At 37.5% G+C, this 14,419-nt stretch overlaps 1 protein-coding gene across 2 annotated transcripts in view; it reads left to right on the plus strand.

The window, feature by feature from the left end:
• The first annotated feature begins 209 nt into the window (after positions 1–209).
• LOC134530314 (E3 ubiquitin-protein ligase sina-like) overlaps positions 210–14,419 on the plus strand; it is a 32,874-nt gene continuing 18,664 nt past the window's right edge. The window contains exons 1-2 of one of the 2 annotated variants that reach the window (XM_063365041.1): positions 210–351; positions 10,601–11,246. In XM_063365041.1, the coding sequence (XP_063221111.1) occupies positions 10,914–11,246 (333 nt within the window). In that variant the 5' untranslated portion in view covers positions 210–351; positions 10,601–10,913. Of the gene's footprint in view, positions 406–10,600; positions 11,247–14,419 lie in introns of both variants that reach the window. The other variant, XM_063365040.1, reaches the window with a different exon arrangement.

Consider the following 14,419-nt stretch of genomic DNA (forward strand, 5'->3'; position numbering starts at 1 on the left):
AGAAAATATTACCTGTTACGTACAACACACGGTCGTGTTCATGACACAGCCACACACTTTTTTTTTGTTGGATTTTGGGAGGGAGGTGGGTTGTGTATTCCCCTCTATCCCTCCCCCCTTGCGAGCGTCTTTGACCTTGGAGGTCGGTCGACGTCGAGAAGCGCCGGAACTGGAGCCCCGCGACCATCTCCCCCCCACCACCAGGTAGTTCCGCCCTGCCGCGCCCCTCCCACAACACCCCGCGGGCCGCGTCTTTCTCCTCCTCTTCCCGGCCGCGGCGTCCTGCAGTGTCCGTGCCGCGAGCGTCGGTACAGGTCGACGGCGAGCGACCACGCTCCTGCGCCGCCTCAGGTACGTGGGCGCTGGGGCGTCGGCAACCTGGCGCCGCATTGTAAACAAACCTATGTATGTATTCAAAGCTTTTTTTGATTCCAATACACACACACACACACATATATATATATATATATACATGGGCGTAGATCCCGGGGGGGCCAGGGGGGCCCGGGCCCCCCCCCCCCTGGAATTAATGGGCCCCTCCTTGGGGGGGCCCACTTCGTGATTTTAAAGTTAATGGTGTACACAGCATATATATCAGATTATTATTTACAACGACGACAGACACTTTGACATGCTTTATATTCCTACCTTTAAGTTCCGTAGTTGTTTTCCCCTACCCCTTCTGCGAAAGCCATGGTATGGAGTTTTCCAGTGAGAACTTTGAAACCCTTAATTCCTAGAAACCGTTCATTCCAAAGGACGGAGCTAGGGTAGGGTTCCGTTAGCATTTCCTCCCCATTGATACCCACACTACCTTGTCCTCTGAAACGACAGTATTATAGGTTTCAGGTAGTCTGTTTTTAAAGTGGTTTTGCTCTCGTGTGCGCCAGTCTTCTGCTTTCTTGGCAAACATCAACATGGATAATTTCGTGACGCGGAAGAAACGGAAAACAGAATCTGATTCTCACCTGGTAAGCTTGATTGTTTTATAAGTAGTGACTATTATTTAGGTAATATATTTTATTTAAGTGATTATGTAACGTTATTTTTTCCAGTAAATAAACAACTTAATACTTTAACAGTAATTATAGCAGAATTTAGTTTATTTACGAACTGAAACTTATATACCATTACTGGAATTTTTTTTTAGCTCATCTCCATTCTGTAAGGCTAGCTGCTCTGTACGTTACATGTGAATATACAGGGAATAATTTTTTTCCTCGTCAATATGGAATTTAAAATCACTCCCCTTTTATTATCAAACGATAATTTTCACAATTCATGGCCGATAATCACTTTATAACATTTTTTATTTGATAACTGCAACACTGCACGAGTAAACAAAAGTAAGATTGAGAAAGAAGTATTTAAACGTTACACATCCGTATTTAAGTTAATAAGGAAGCAAACGCGTCTCTTTAATAACTAATCAAGCGGTATATTTTAACTAAATAATATTCACTGCCAAAATACTGATTATACTAAAAATAAGCCGAGAAATGTATGTGGTTCAATTAGCTGTAGGATAAATTTCATAGTTCTATCTACGAGATTTTTCATTTGTGTCATTAAGTTTTTTTTTCTTTTTTACCTGGTTGATGCCTTTACTAAATAAAAGAGTCTTTAAGGGTTTTAATATGATTCGATCGTTCATTTGATGTTGATCCGTTTATTAGCTTTGGAGCTTTGGGTTTTTAGGGTGCATCAAAAACTGTGAACAAAGAATTTCACGAACAGCATTTGAATCGCAGTAATTATGTGATGTGGCATAATAAAACCTGACAAAGTGCGAGTCGAGCTCGCGCACGAAGGGTTCCGTACCATTATCTATAAAAACGGCAAAAAAAAATCATGTCTGTTGTATGGGATTGGGAGCCCCTCTTAAATATTTATTTTATTCTGTTTTAGAATTTCTTGTTATAGCGGCAACAGAAATACATCATTTGTGAAATTTTATTCTGTTTTCACGTTTGTTGTATGGGAGCCCCCTTAAAAATTTGTTTTATTTTAATTTAATCATTTATTTTAAAGTGAATATATAACTAAATATTCTGTGAATATTTCAAGCGTCTACCTGTTGCCGTTTTCAATATCAAGCAAAAACGAACAAAAAAATCACGTTGGTTGCATGGGAGCCTCCTTAAATATTTATTTTACTATGTTTTTAGTATTTGTGTCTATCACGGTTCATGAGATACAGCCTGGTGGCAGACGGACAGACAGACGGACGGACAGCGTTATATTCACGTATATTATTTTAATAGATCTTTTCATGGATATTTTATGTATTTAGGTTAGCAAATTATACAAACATGTTTGAGAGACCATTTCTTATAGTCATTAATTAATAATTACTAAAACATATGTTGCTCTGCTTTATTGTTAATATCACTTACGTAAAAATAAAGTGTATAACATACGAGCTTATCATCCAGAGAAGACTTGTTTCGGTTGACCTCTAGCGCAAAATTCTTAAACCACAGAATTCACGGGCCCCCCCTGGATATCCTACAGATTTGCGCCCATGTATATATATATATATATATATATATATATATATATATATATATATATATTCGATATAAGCTGATTTTGCACCGTTAAAAACTTTTACCTTCAATTTGCGGAGAACGCTGGTTTCAAATAATCCAGGAATCTTCGTAAATTTACAAACATACTTTGGAAATGAATCCAAAAGAATATTCTTGGTATACTAACAAAACATTAAAATAACTGGTTAACTCCCGATTATCCGCGAAATTAAGTGGCAGAGCCACCGCGGATAGTGAAAATCGAGGATAATCCGCAAAAGAGGTGAAAATGAGGGGGGAGGGGGAAAGGAAACATTTATTTCAACTTAAAAATCTAAAAATGTATGAACCTTTTAAAAGTTACAATTAACATGTAAAAAAATTTTAAACGATGCTAAAATTTTTAGTATTTTACTGAATAATTAACATACAATAAATACATTTCAGTAATAAGTGCTCAACCATATGAATAGAAACAAAGTGCGACAGAGATAAAAATACCAACGCATGCCAGCCTACTGCGTGAGTTCCGAGAAGGCCTGTGGCGTTTTACTGTACCTATACTGCACACAATACACTCGTCAGTAGAGTTCAAATTTGCTCACTTGTAATAAAATACAGATTTACATATGTGCTGTATTTTTTCGTTGCATGCGCGGATAATTCGCACCGCGGTTAATAGGGAGTTTACTGTATATATAATTTGCTATCTTTTACGCTCTCATTCCACCCCATGAAAGTATTAATCTTATTATAACCCACTTACTGTATTCCAAGTGTAGGCCTACGCGTGCTACTCTCAATTATTTAACAATGGAATGCTTGATAAAAAGATTATTTTGATGTAATATAAATTGTAATTAATATTAATTTAATTATATTTAAAAGAATTAAACTATTACCTATAACGGAAACGAGATAATTCTCTGGACTTTAGGCACCAAGTTATATATTTTTTTTAAATTAGTATTAATGGCCCAGCAATCGGTTATTTAAGTAGTAATAGTTAGTTCTGAACTACTAAACAAGATAAAGTGACCAAAAGAAAAAAAGATAAGCAATTTTTATTTCAAAAAAATTATCTACTAACCTAAACAACTTTATTCTCAGTCTTACTCTCAATCTTTAACATTTAATCAGATAATCGTTTCAATGCTTCCAAATCACAGAATTATTAACCTAAAATAATATTTCTCCTTTTCTTGTTTCTGTTTTGGAAAACTATTGTGTTTGTTTCGTCTTTTCGTTTTGTTGTGTTTTTGTCTCGTTTCAACTGTTGTGCTGAATTTTTTAGGTTTCAATTCATCATTTGTGTTGTTTTTTTCGTTCTCTTAGTCCATTTTTCTTTGTTTGTTGACCATATTCCTGTTATGGAATATTATGTAGTGTATATATCATGTTGGCAACAGCAATTTTTGCTTAATTTGTGTTTTTTGTTTTTTGGTTTTTTGTAGTTTTCTTCTACAGACATACATGTGCTTAGCAATGGCGTATGTCCAAACTCTTACATCAAGTCATGCACTCCCATTACACAAATCTTTCAAAGATAACACCGTTTAACGTTCGATATAAGCTGATTTTGCATCGTTAAAAACTTTTACCTTCAATTTGCGAAGAACGCTGTTTAAAATAATCCAGGAATCTTCGTAAATTTACAAACATACTTTGGTAATGAATCCAATAGAATATACTTGGTACATTAACAAAACATAAAAATAACTGGTTAACTCTAAACCAAGATTACTCTTATTTTCTTAACGTGTGTGTTTTTACATTAAGAACGAAATAAACGACTCGGAAGTCGAAGTTTGTACAATGACTCAATTATTTTAATTTACGTAGAACTCTTCGTTTATTTGAGTTAATGTCTTTGTATAAAGGCCGTAAATTTACTGTCATTTCTAACAGTGTGGCTTGTTTTCTCTGTGTTTGTGCATTCGTCTTTTTTTTCCGCTCTTTTGGTTTATCTGTAACATACATTCAAATTATTTGAAACAAAACCACCTATGTTCCCGTTCGGTGCTCTTAAATTTTATTCATGCCGGGGAGATAGTATAAAGTTGTCTGGTGATGATAATGTGGAAACGTTTATTAACTCGAAATTTATTGAGTAAGGCATCCTTAGTAGGAAAATTACGGATGGACCAGGCCAGGCCAAGCAAGGATATTCTAAGGTGATTTACCTTGACCTTTCGTATTGTGGAGGCGAAAAGGTAACTGGGTCTCGATTCTTATTTTCTCCACGGTTCAGTCCTAACTCCTGACCACGTGATCAACGGAAGACGAATTTGTAAAAAAAATAAATAATAATAACACTTACCTTGGACAGATTGTTCATTGTTTACTCACGTTTACTCGTACTATTTTATGTTATGATAATTTTAGTTTTCGTAAGGTCGTGGCAGGGAAAACTCAATATTTTGAGCAAGCAAACGTTCTAATTTCACGATTTATCTTAATTTTAAGCAGTTTAAGAACCATACCTACACTATTTTTTTTTTCCACCTTGATGTGGTTTTCTTTCGAATTCGCCTATTTCAGTTTTAAGGATTATAAATTTTGAGTGATTGTGAGTTCTAGTGTCCCTTTACTTGGCTTTATGTGGTTAAATTTACTGGCTATATGGCTGCCGCTTTCGATTCTTTATAGTTACTTTAGCAGTCGATCAAAAAAAATACATGTTTGAGATATTTATGTTACCGTGGGTTATGTTATCGTGGGTACCTGAAAAGTGATTTTATTCTAAAATTAATAAAAAAAAAAGTTTTCGTCTTAATTGAAGAAGGCTGGGAAATAAAAGTAAATAGTAGCAGATGGATAACTTGATTTAGCAAGCTGTTTCAGTTCTGTACTAAATGGAATTTAAAGACCATGGCTGGACACGTGCTCTTTTCAGAGTCGCTGACAGCGAATTAAAAAAAAAAACACCTTAACACTTTGTTAATTTTTTGCTGTACTCAAAACGTTGTCAGGTTGGATTTCGGTTTATTTTTAAAGCGTTCTTATGCACTCAAACACTGCATTGGTTTTCAGAGTCTATGTAATTGACCAGTAGAAAGAACGAAGTAAATTATTATATCTTCAATTAAAAAAAAAGGAAACTCGATAAAAAATTTCGTTTAAACGATATATTATCAAGTTACATCCTCATTCAGAAAAAAAATGCTTTAAAATGTTTTATGGTCGTTTGTCCACGAGTTTAGGGCGTACCTTTCATGTTGAGTGAGTTGTTACCTTGTATGCATAATAAATTATCGCTTATGGTTGTAACAATGTAATAGTATTTAATTATTTAAAATACAATTTCTAAAATGACAAAAGGTTTCTCTAATTAAAACAAACTGAAATTTATATTTCTAAAAAAAAAAAAATTAAATTTCAGAAAACGAAAAGAATTTCATATTTTTGTTACGATATGATTTAAGGTAATAATAAATAACAGTATTATATGAATAGTTGCAGAGAACAGATTATTTAATTAAAATTTCATAATACGTATATTAAAGTAGCCCCAAAAACATTTTAGAGACGACATTTTCACGTAAAGAAATTATTTGCGATAATCTGTGCTGCTTTCCAACACATGCGCTCGGAGCAGCGATATGTTTCTATCAAGAATATCCTACAATTTTAATATGACATACAAATTGAACTCCACGCTTATAAAGATACTCTCGTCTCTTTAAAACCCGGCATGCCAATGTTTTCTATCGGAAAATTCCTCAGATAATTAACTGATGTTCCTAGATTGCATGAACTGGCAGCAAGTACTTTAACATGTTTAAAAGAAGAAAACGAATTGCTCTTTTTTCTTCTTTTTATCGGTCTATCCACTGCAGTATTTGCAATAAAATAAAACATTCCAATTGTGTTTTGAGGTGACAACGTCCAATAAATCGATGAACGTCAGCTGCACGCACGAAAGTGTCCCGTTACGCACATTGTCCCGTTACGCTGTGTCCCGTTACGCTCATTGTACGCTTGCGCCGCATCTATCTCTCTTCCACTCGATTGGAACAACCATCGATTTTACTTTTTCGAGGCACATTAAACTTGAAACACTCCCATTCGTTTCCTACTTTTCCTATCATCGTCCTATCCTTAACAGAATAACACAGATTGGAAGAAGTTAAAAAGCAAACATGTTTACAAGTTATTGTTAAAATAATCTGTTCGTTAAAGTAATAAACATATTTGAATTAATGAGTGCAAATAAAAGTAAATTTATCAATTAAATTGTAGATTTCATTTCACTCCTTCTTTGTATCCATACAAAATAGTGATAATTCAATACAAAATGATTCAATTTTTTTCATAAAAGTATGCAATCATTTCATCAATGGTGCAATTCAAGTCTCTTAAGTGTTTTAAAGAATCTCTACCGGTTGTTTTACGCCTAAAAATTACTCTGAAAAAAAATCTTTTAACCATTTTAACTCTTCTAAAAAATACCGTTAAAAAACTTAATCCGGAAACCCAACTACTTATCGACCCTCAGAGAACTCTTAAATGACTTTCGAAAGCAGACCCCACTCGGATATCTTGAGTAGTTTTCAAATCGTGTTTTTTCCCCTTCTGAAGCTCTGTATACAGCATGTGTGTACAGGTATGCGGGATCGGCTTCACACGCCCCTTCAGTAGGCCTACTGCAATTTTTTTTGTAAATGTACCTTTAATAATCATGCAAAATCACAATATATTTAAAATTTATGCATTCACATGAAACCAGGTGCACCGTTACAAAATAAATTCGTATTATTATTTGGTTTGGATTGATGGCCGGGAAATCAGGTTTTTTTGTTTTACCAGTAACTACATTATGTAAATCGTTCTCTGAGTAGTTTTCCAATATTAACTGCGCACATTAATAAGCATGATTAAAAATAATAAAGCCCAATTTTTGAATAATAGATAATAGGTTTAAAAAAATGTATGCTTGCAAAAAATATTATGCGCCAGTTTTCGTAAGTGCGATGAAGGATATTCAATGTTTTCCAAAACGTAATTCATATATGCAAAAATAACCATGACAATGTGGTGTACATACGTACCATATTTTTCTTGTCGTATTACTAACAATTTGTCGGCAACTGGTTGATAAAGGAATATTTAAAAAATAAAATCTTTTTTCGGTATTATTCAAGGGCTAAAACTGAAATTTTAACATGACACGTCTCTTTCATTTAGAGTTCTTTCACAAATATTTTTATCAGATATTACACTCAGTGAATTTCTACTGATAATGTTTGTGAGATAACAAAAAATGCAAGTGAGATGTAATGTTGAAATTTCAGTTTTAGTTGAATAAAAGTAAGGACGAAAAATGGAAAAATTCTACATGGCGGGTGAGACTAAACTTGAACAATAATAAGAAAAATAATAATAATTAGTTCTTGTGATCACAGATTGTTACGAACAGGCGTTTCGTGTGTATAGGCTATATATATATTTTTTACTAACAAGTAAAAGTTTTATTTGTATGTGTGACAAGTGTTGTTTATTAAGATTTGGAAACATAACCTAATTCATTTAATTAATGTACTGATAACAGTATTTACTATTTAGTTGCAGCAAAAAAGATTATTATTCCAGTTTATTTATTTATTTTAACTCATTAGAGGAAGAACTAGACCTCAAAAGACAAAAAAAAAAAAATACTGTCCCTTTTGTTATAATGTACTAAACAGTTAATACTTTACAGTTTCCTTTGGCTTTGTGCACTTAAGTTCACGCCATCCACCACAGATTCCATCACCATGGTTACACATTTTCGTTCCGTGCGCCTTCCATTTCAGTCACGAAATTATTCCTACCAAATGCCATATAGGCTACCGAGAGCTAAGATGTTACACAAAAAAATCTTTATAATGTTTAAAACGTATTACTTAAAACCTCTAGTTTGGTCACTATTACCATATTTATAACACGTGTTACACAGTTACTGTTGCCTTCAAAGGGGGCCCATGCCTCTTTGTGTCACTGCTCGTAAACCATCGATATATGTTGCTTTGCAAATGACAGGGTACCACTGGCAATATTTTTAAGAACTTACAAATTTGAGAAAAGTCACGTGACACACGCTTTAAACATTTATTTTAGCAGGCTCTCTTGGATTTAGGTTCGGTCTCTTTGCGTGGTTTTTATGTTTCTTATGTCTGAAAAAAAATTGTACAATGTTTCGCGAGACTTTCGGTTTCGAACACGCATGGGTCTGGACAACTGATTTCAAGGTCGTGAAAAGATGGAAAAAAAAAAACAACACCGTGTGGTTTCTTCTGAAGCGCTGCGCGCCGTATGTGTGCCCGGGTAGGCGAGGCCTCTTAATGTGGCATATGACACGGGTTCGATCTCAACACCCGGGTACACGAGCACCTGTTAAAGAACTCATACGGCCTGCGCCGCAGAAACATTCTTAAGCTTCAACCCCGATTTGATTTAGATTTGTTAAATAGTTTTGACCTGTTCGCAGGCTACGGTAAAACCAAGAGGGAGAGAAAAAAAATTCTATGCACGATTCTGTAGCGAGAAAGCCACATGACTATTCTCGTACGTATGTGATGGCTCATAATGTATCAGCGCGAACTTTTAAGCACGCGTCATCGACTCTATCCAAAAAGTTTTAATGCCAACGCTGAGATAAAACTAAATTTTTATAGACGTAGTTTCGTTATCTCGTGATTATAAAAGCAGCCTAAATTTCAATTTGTCAGTCATGGACTATCAAAACTCTGTAATGATCACTCACCGAACCATTTCACACAGTCAATCCACGCGAGCGCGTTCCCTCCCTAACCAACTCCCTTTTTCCCCCACTCATCTTTTGTCACTACAGATGCGGGACTCGGAGTAAGTGAAACTCTGCTTGCTATGCGCGAAGAGCGACGAAGCTGCCCGGAGAACTAACTGCCTGCGGGAGTGACCTTGATACTCGTCTGTCGGAGAAACGTAATCTGCATCCCGCAGCGCCGCTCATGCGGGAAGCGCTTCGTTCGAGACGGACGACTTCGGTGGGTTTCAAGGACTTCCGCGAGTACTTCGTCTGCCGGTCACTCGCACCGATGCGGGGGCTTAGGCTGCATGTGTTCGGCTCGGCTCGGCTCGGCTCGGCTCGGCACCGCCCATCTCGGAACAGAACACGCTGAAGTCTGCGCAGTTGATCGACGTTTCATGGGCCGTTCCTTCAGTAATGTATTTCCGCCGTCTAAACATGTCGTTGTAAACGTGAAGCAATGGTACGGCACATCGAGGTCCGTTCTGCAATGTCACGCAGACGGAGACGGATCCGTGCGTATTAGCTCGGCAATGCTGAGCTCTTCCGTTTACGTCGCTCCGTGAGACTTGAAGAAAATAATTTGGAGAAGGGAAACTAATTAAGAAATTTACACACTAGCAACTGTGCAGTTGACAAGGACTAAATTAAAGCTATCAAAGAAATGTTAGTATCTGCCACAAGCTGCAATGCTCTGGGAATGTTTGTTTACCACTTCAAGGAACATTTTATTTTACAAAAAATTAAATTGTTTATATTTTTAACATATTAATATTTTTCATAAAAATTTAGTTTAAATTAATAAATTTAATGTTTGTTCAAAAATTAAATTTATGTATTTTTGCTCATGTATTGTTTTATCCCGACTCTTTGGAGATATGGATTCTTATTCCAGACAATCTTTTAAGAATCGAATTTAAGATTAGTTTTTGAGATGAATTGGATTCAATATATTACTAGTAATAATCAATTGTTTTAGATTATAATGCATAGTTTTAAGTCTGTTCTTATTTCTAAACTTCAAACTTAATTTGGTTTAGTAAAAACATTTGCAAATCTCATATTACATTTTATAAGGAAAAAAATACAAAAAATAATCGCCCAAGATTATAGAGCTAAACTGATACATTTTTCGTAAAGGAAAATGACCAACAATTTAAATAAAATGCAAAGCATCTATAATAAAGTGTACACGTACTTAAATTTAAGTTTTAACATTTTCATTTATGATATTTGGCAGTTATGTGACTTGCTGCGAATGATGTTCAGGATGGCAATTTTTTTCCCTTTCTCTTTTCAGGCATGTTGAACAAGTTTCCAACCACCCTGCCTGTAACCAACAGTCACCAAACATTTTCGAGTGGATTCGGATAGCGTTGAGAATCTTCGAATCACTTCGGGAATCTTCGGATAAAATCGGAAATCTTCGTGAAATTCCGGGTACCTTCGGGAATCTCCGTGTATCTTCGGGAATCACCGGGCACCTTCGGGAATTTCCGGCCAAATTCGGGAATATTCGCTTCGTGGGACTTCGGGAATCTTCGTGGGACTTGAGGAGTGTTCTGGAGTGTTCGGGGAAGAGGAGCAGGTCTCGACCTGCCGCGGGCCTCGCCATGCAGGAGGAGCAGCAGGGCGAGGCGGCCAAGGACGACGACGAGTACCGGCCGACGGTGCGGCTGTGCGAGGTGAAGCGCTCCGCCTCGGCGTCGTGCGGCTTCCACCTGTCGCGCACGCAGTGGGACCCGTACCCGTGGGTGAGCGGCGTGGAGGCGGGCTCGGCGGCCGAGGCGGCGGGGCTGCTGTCGGGCGACTGCGTGCTCGAGGTCAACGGCGAGGACGTGCTGGGCCTCAAGATCTGCGACGTGGCGGAGAAGGTCAAGGCGCGCGCCGACCGCGTCTCGCTGCTGCTCTGGAACTCGGGCTCCGACCCGCAAGCCTCCGCCGGCGTGAGTATTGCCATTATTGTACCGCTTACCTGTAGCTATGAAGGTGACGTTGCCACATGCACCAGGTACCATGCAACCATGGAGTTAAGAATTGTCAGGAGACAGCATGACGTAGTTGAAGGTAGATACTTTTTAACCTCACTATAGCCATACCGTTCAGCCCAAAACATGGTGCTTTATAACGTGTGAATTATAATATCCCATGTTAAAAATAGCCATTTTCATAAAAAAAAAGTAATTAAAATCGGATTCTGCACTATAAACACTACAGGTCAGCCAATGTTTTGGGCGTCCAACCAACATGGCGAATAATTAGCTGGAGCAATTAAACGGCCCTACCCTCTTACCATGCAATGATGCAGACAAGACCATCGTATGCCTACAACTTCAATAGGCATGAGATAGTTTCATTGTATTGCGTACAAATTTTGCAATTTATACTGCGTCATTATATTTTAATTACACCCAAAAAAGGTGTAACTATCTGATTTTAAGATTAAAAAACTATATCATTAATACCGATTTTAGCCTATTTAGCTTTTATGCAACACAGTTAAGCAACCAGAGATATGAACCAAATGAGACCGTCTTGTTTTGAACAGTTTTCGATGCCATAACTATTTTTTATTGTTAGATATTCAAAATTTATCTAAAGTAAAGAATAATACTTAATTAAATGCTCGAAGTTTATAGCGACTAGCTGCTACAAATAATTTACCTTTTGGTTTTTAGAATTTAATCAATTTTACGAAATGACAATGCAATTTTCACTATTGTATGGACTTAGTGAATTACTTAATGTGTGATATCGTCCTTAATTTAAGAAAATTGACAATACTAAACTGTAAGAAATTTTTGTGACATTTTATCTTTTGAAACCAATAAGGAGTATTTTTTGTTCCAAGTTGGCACGCATCAGTATTGCGAGTCTACAGTATTGCGTAACCAATATTCAAACGGCTCTAACAATAAGTTAAATGTTCAAATAATACTCGCGTAAACGAAATAGAAAAAAATTATTATCTTGTATGAACAGTCTTAAAGGCTCTTAAAATTATGTTTGTAATCTACTACAAAAAATTACTCTATTTTGAATGAAACAATTTCCACTTAAAACTTTGCAGTTCCATGACAATCCCTTATCAAAAATTAAAATTATTTTTCATATACACTTGATACTCGAGTAACAAAACCTATATAAACAGTATGCATGTTACAAATAATATATAGTTTTAGGTTGAAAAAAAAATTTCAAATACAATACACGCTTGGCTTTCGAACAAAAGTGTTTTCTGGTGTATAACGATCTCCAAACGATTTGAATTAATATATTTACGTGCGGGACTAAACTAGTATTTTTTTAATAGCTCTTTAGCTAAACGAACCTTCTGCACCACATAATTCTGTTTTCGATGTGTGCTCATTTTCCTCCAACTGAACTCAATTAAGATTTTTTTTTCAAGATCCTGTATCGTAATGTCCTCTGACGTAACGGGACCGTAATTACTTACCTGCAGCAGCCACAGCAGGGCGTGACGGAGCCCCACACCTTGACATCGTCAGCGACGCTTGACAATCTCGGCGAGATGAGACTTAAGTACCGCACTGAAACCAAGCTGGGAAGCGTGTGGAAACCGCTATGCAAGAAGTGCAGGCGAAAGAGGCGCTCGCTAGTCCAGCGAACTAAGGAACTTGATTTCAGTGTAAATTTAGGTGCTTATGTTTAGGTTGTTTACGTCACAACCGTTTCTTACCATTTAAAAAGTTGGCTCGTGTTTTAATATTTAATGACATGTTAGAACTATATTCATGAGCTGAATCATTAACGATTTATTTCATATTGTACCATGAACAGCTCAGAATCGTCTGTAAATCTCACCGTTCAAAATACTCCAAATTCAAAGAATTTCTTAATGTACGGTTCAAGTACATTTCATTCTTTTGCATGCATGTAGATAACCTGTATCCAGAGCAACACAGGAGACGTGAAGTTCCAGTTACATACCTAGAACTGCTTTTGTTTGTCTTGATTTGTATTCTTTGTTGAAAAAATCCTTAAGTTTCACTGTAAAATCCAAACAGAGGCTCGTGTTGCAGTGGCTATGCGGCCTTTGTCGATCATTCTCGCCGTCGTTAGCTCTCGCCTACGATATTTCTCACGGTCGATAATTCTTGCCGACGATAGTTCTCGCTGTCTATAGTTCTCGCCGACGATAGTTCTCGCCGATGATAGTTCACGCCATCGATATTTCTCGCCGTCGATAGTTCTCGCCCATAACAGTCCTCACAGCCGATATTTCTCCCCTAATACAGTCCTCAAGTGATAGTTCTCGCCATCGATAGTTCTTACTGCTGATAGTTCTCACAATCGATAGTTCTCGCTGGTGGTAGTTGTTGCCGGAGATAGTCGACAATGGTTCGCACGAGCGCGGTGCCGAACGCAGGTCCCTCGACCCAGTTCCCAGCTCGCTCTGCTTCCCTCCCGGTGACGCAACGCTCCTCCGCCGCGGGTCCCCCTCGCCCCCCTCCGCCAACATCAGCTCGGCGGCGCGCGACGCCTGCCCGAGAGCTCGGCACAACCTGCCGTCGGCGACGCACCACAACGCCGAAATACCACAACTCGGAAATACATTAACGCCGAAAAATGTCATTGCAGGACTGCCACAAAGGTTAGGGTAGGTGAGGTTAGCACACAAATTCATTCAGTTGTTTTCCATTTTGCTCCTGTGGGCCCCCCGCCCTCCCCGCAGCAACATTTTTCGGCGTTACGGTATTTCGGTGTTGTGGTATACAGCAGTTTTCTAGCTGTCGGCGTTGCGGTCAATTTGGCATTCGGCGTTATGGTATTCGGCGTTATTGTACGTTCGGCGTTGTGGTATTTCGGCGTTGTGGTAACGACCCGATCCATAGGGTCGTTACCACAACGCCGAAATACCATAACGCCGAATGTCATAATTGCCCACAACGCCGACAGCTAGACTACTGCTGTGTACAACAACGCCGAAATAACAACTGAATGAATTTTTGTGTGTTTCTTAAATGTACCTTAACGCCGAAATACCACAATCAAACCTAACCTTACCTAACCTAACCTAACCTAGCGTAATACAACCAAACCTAACTTAACCTAGCCTATCCTAACCTAACCTAGCCTAACCTAACCTAGGCTAACC

This window comes from Bacillus rossius, chromosome 3 (assembly GCF_032445375.1).
Source record: "Bacillus rossius redtenbacheri isolate Brsri chromosome 3, Brsri_v3, whole genome shotgun sequence".
NCBI lineage: Eukaryota > Metazoa > Arthropoda > Insecta > Phasmatodea > Bacillidae > Bacillus > Bacillus rossius.